We start from the raw sequence: 4,767 nt of genomic DNA on the forward strand, positions 1-4,767 counted from the left end.
TACCTCTGGTTCGAGCGAGAAATAACAATTGAATGACCCTTGAGAACGATCAATCCTTTGAGCCCTTAGCGGTCACCTAGTCATAACCAAATATGGGATTCCATCAATAAAATCAATAATAAAGGTTCTCGGACCAAAACCTAGCCTCCGGGACATCAAATCCCACTAAACCGGGTAGTAGGAACGATCCCGAGGCCTAAGGTTTGAGTTCCCATGGTCAAAACACATTTCTGGCCAAAAATGCTCTTAAGGGTCGTGGCCCTACATCCACCATGCCGCAGCCCGCCTCCCAAACAGAGGCGCCAGCCTCAAGCTCACCCTATGTCGTGGCATTGCCTCCCAAGCGCCGTGACATTGCCTGGCCATCAGCCAAAAACCCCTGTTTTCTCCCATCAAAACCTCGTTTTTTCCCTCTTTTAATCCTTCAAAAACTTACTCAAACACCTCCAAATACAAACCAAGCATTCCCACAACACAATCAACATTCCCACAACAAAACCCAAGCTTTGAACCACAAAAAATCACACCAATTACTCAATTCTATAATCAAAAGTTCTAACTCAAAACTAACTTCAAAACAGAGTAAAAACCATCAATTCATGGCTGAATTCTTACCTCAAGCTCAAGATTAAACCCTCTTCAATGGCTGAACACAAGCCTAGAACCTCAAGCCTTGATTCCCACACTTAAATCCTCAAACTTAGCTTTAAAATTCCAAAGGGAAGAAAGAGGAAGAGATGACTGAGAAGAGAGAGAGAGAGAGGATGATGATGATACTCTGTTTCTAAGGATACCTTCAGCTGAGGGAAAAGGTGACTAAGTCACTGATTTTGGTCCAAAATGACCATTATGCCCCTAGGGTCAAAACACTCTCCTAAAACCCATTAAGGGAAAAATAGTCCTTTCACCACTTATCCCGCTAATCAAAATTAACATCCTCAAATTCCCATTATTCCCAATATTCTAAAATACTAATAAATCACATCTCATTACCCTTTAATTCCTGGCAATGTTCTAATCACCAAATTACCCCGAGACTCACCCCAAGCCCCGAAACTAACCCCGTTATGACCAGACCGATAACTTGCATTCAAAGATCGTCTCATGTCGAATGGCTTGAACAAATCCACATATAATGTGGTATTATTCATAATTCACCCACATGCATGAAAATACACAATCACGCCCTCAACGGGTCAAATTACCAAAATGCCCTTATAATTAAAAATGGACCCATATGCATGCATTTATCATCATATTATAATATAATTCACATAAACATGCATATAATCATTTAATGGCATAATAAATCAATTATGGCCCTCCCGGCCTCATAATCAAGGTCTTAAACCTTATTGGGGATTTTGGGGCATTACAGGAAGGTAACTATTCTCATTGTCTATGTTGATGACATGATAATAACAGGTGATGATTATGAAGAGCAAGGAAGACTCAAGGGAGTTCTAGCCCAGGAATTTGAAGTTAAAGATCTTGGGCCAATGAAGTACTTTCTCGGAATGGAGGTTGCAAGAACAAAACAAGGTATTTCGGTATCTCAGAGGAAATATATTCTGGATCTTCTCAAAGAAACTGGAATGAGTGGCTGTAAACCAGTTGCAACACCGATTGAACCAAGAGGCAAGTACAAAAAGGAAAAAGGGAAGACAGTTGACAAAGGTATGTATCAACGACTAGTGGGCAAACTGATCTATTTATCTCACACAAGACCTGGTATTGCATTTGTTCTAAGCTTGGTTAGTCAATACATGCACAATCCTTTAGAAGAACACTTGGAAGCTGTGTATAGAGTCTTGCGTTATCTAAAGAAAACACCAGGGATTGGGTTATTGTTTAAGAAAAATGAAGAGCGAGGTGTTGAGGCCTTCACAGATGCGGATTGGGCAGGATCAGTTGAGGATAGAAGATCAACAACTGGTTATTGCACTAAAGTTTGGGGGAACTTGGTTACTTGGAGGAGTAAGAAGCAACCAGTGGTAGCTCGAAGTAGTGCAGAAGCAGAACTTAGAGCTCTTACTCAAGGAGTATGTGAATTAATCTGGATTAAACGCATACTCGAAGAACTAAAACATCAAAGGACTGCTCCGTTGAAGTTGTATAGTGACAGTAAATCAGCCATTAGCATCGCACATAATCCAGTTCATCACGACATAACTAAACATGTTGAAGTGGATAGACACTTTATCAAAGAAAAAATTGATGAAAAGGAATTATGTGTTGTCTACATTCCCAGCAAGCACCAATAGGCAGATATACTGACTAAGGGTTTTTCTAAAGAAAGTTTCAATGAGTTAGTGTGCAAGCTAGGCATGTGGAATCTCTATGCACCAGCTTTAGGGAGGGTGTAGGAAATCTTATTCGGTATCCCTTTTAGAATGGGAAACCTAGCTGTATATTTTGTATAGTTTCCATATTTAGATTATTGTAGGCTTATTTTGTTACCCTATTCTTTGCTGTAATTATGATAGGATATTCGGTATTAACTACCAAATATCTTCTCATTCTCTGTACAGTGCCTATTTAAAGGCATAACTCTAATTCAATAGAATATTGAAGCATTATTTCCACAAATTTAAATCTCAGCAACCCAAGAATCCCCAAAACAATAGCCATAACTGCAGTAGTCATCTTTGCAATCCTCAAAGCAACTGTTTCTCCTTTGGTTGTCATAAGCACAACTTCCTCACCAGCCTCAATATTATTCTCCAATCTCAACAACCCAGGAATCATCAACTTAGCACCATAACAAATGACATTCACAACAGAGTCCTTCACTACCAGTCTCTTATAACTCTTCAGAATCCTTTCAAGTGGCTTAATCACCCTCCTCAAGTAACTCTCATCTCTATAATTATCATAGGCTCATTGAGCATCCATAACATCATGCATATTAATCATGTTATCTTTCTCACCCAGAATGCCAGATCGTACTCTCCTAAGCTTCTGCATGTGGGCTACAACACCAAGAATCAGACCCAAATAGACGCAAAGCCTCCAAACATAAGTTCCAGCCTCACAAGAAATCCAAAAAACGACCAAATGCTTTTCTGGGTCAAATTTAAGTAGCTTACTATTATAAATATTTAATCCTAATTTTTATAAAATTTTGCTAGAATAAATATTTAGTAATTATATTAATATAAATTCAAATATTATTATAATAATTTTTTTATACCAAACTAGATATTTAATCATTATATTAATATAAATTCACATGTTATAAAATATTATTATTACAAGGGGTAATACCAGTTTGGCCCCTGTGTTTTGCCCAAATACTCGATCGACCCCTATGTTTTGTTAAATGACAAAGTGGACCGTGTGTTTTGCAAAGTGGAACAAAATGATACCTTGAACCAGATTTTGGTCAAACAATTTTTCCATATGACTAAAATGTCCTTGCTTTTATCAATTATTTAATGTTATCCAAAAAACTGGCATAGATGACGTGGCAAGTGATTCCTGGACACGATGCTGGCACTTGGAGGAACTCTGCTAGGACATCGACCAGAAGACACATTATAAGCAGTAGGCGGCCTAGTCTTACCTGTGACCAGTCTGGTCGATGGTTCCGCATGCAACATGATGTTTCCATAAAGATCTTTATAAATACCGAAATTGACTCCCACAATCTCCTGAGTATCCGATTATTTAGGAGGGAATATCTGTAACAAATTCATGTAATCCCCCTTGAGCCTATAAATAGAGAAAGATAGCTCAAGGAAGGGACCTCTTTTTTGGCTTTCGAATTATTGGAGACTAGAGTAATTCTATCTGAGACATTGTATTGTTCTTCAGAGGTTAGTGAAACTCATTGAACCCTAGTTCTTTGATCACTCCTTTGATTCTCACATCAATAACAATCTAAGTGGACGTAGGTTATTACCAGATCCTGGGGCCGAACCACTATAAAATATCGTGTTCTTATTAATTTCGTCATCACGTTCTTTTCAACACATTCATCCACGTCAAGCGTATTTTGACTCCGTGTCAGTTGACTAAAATCAGGGTCAACATTTAACTAAACAAAAATAAAACAAATTAAAATCTAAAATAAAATATAAATAAATATTATACTTATTTTAAAAATATTTTAATTCATTAAACAAACTTAATAATTTTAACCAACAAATTTAAAAAGTTAATATAAAAACTAAAAAAAAAAATCAGAATCAATTAAAACAATTACTAAACGTTAAAATCATAAAACAATATCAAAATATAAAAGGCAAACCCTAGATCTATCATCCTTCTCCTCATTTTTCTTCTTCTTCAATTGGTTTGGGTTGGGCAACCACAACGTCTGCAACCACGCCATCTGTAGTGAGGTCGGAGCTGCTTGGGCTCAAAGTGGTCGGAGGTGGCTTGTCGAGGGGCTGGGAAATCTGGGCTACTTAGGCTTGATCGAATAGGAGGTAGGGGTTGCAGCAAGGTCGAAGCTAGTTGAACATGGTCGGAGGGGGCTTGTAGTTGGTGATGTTGAAGTTGTAAGGCCGGAGTTGTGAACATCGAAGGTCAGAGCTACTTTGACGTGGTTGGAGAAGGCTTGTGGTCGGCGAGGTCGAAGTTATGGGGTCAAAGCTGCGAACGTCGGAGGTAGCTAGATCTGGGTTCATCTGGGTTTTGTGATTTTGTTTATCTATTTAGATTGATGATGATGATGATGATGATGATGATATTAGTTTAGTGAATTTGTTTACTAATTTATTGAAGAAGATGGTGATAATGATGAAAGAATCTAGGTTTGAT

At 38.0% G+C, this 4,767-nt stretch overlaps 1 protein-coding gene across 1 annotated transcript; it reads left to right on the plus strand.

Moving 5' to 3' along the window:
* Positions 1-1,412: 1,412 nt before the first annotated feature.
* Positions 1,413-2,264, plus strand: LOC133791469 (uncharacterized mitochondrial protein AtMg00810-like). Its single transcript, XM_062229396.1, has one exon. It carries the CDS (start codon positions 1,413-1,415, stop codon positions 2,262-2,264), a length of 852 nt encoding a protein of 283 aa, XP_062085380.1.
* The last annotated feature ends 2,503 nt before the right edge of the window (positions 2,265-4,767 follow it).

Source organism: Humulus lupulus, chromosome 7 (assembly GCF_963169125.1).
Source record: "Humulus lupulus chromosome 7, drHumLupu1.1, whole genome shotgun sequence".
In the NCBI taxonomy this organism is placed as follows: domain Eukaryota; kingdom Viridiplantae; phylum Streptophyta; class Magnoliopsida; order Rosales; family Cannabaceae; genus Humulus; species Humulus lupulus.

Bases quoted from the DNA above. Each gene is read 5' to 3' on its own strand.
- LOC133791469 (XM_062229396.1), top strand. From the start codon at position 1,413: ATGATAATAACAGGTGATGATTATGAAGAGCAAGGAAGACTCAAGGGA.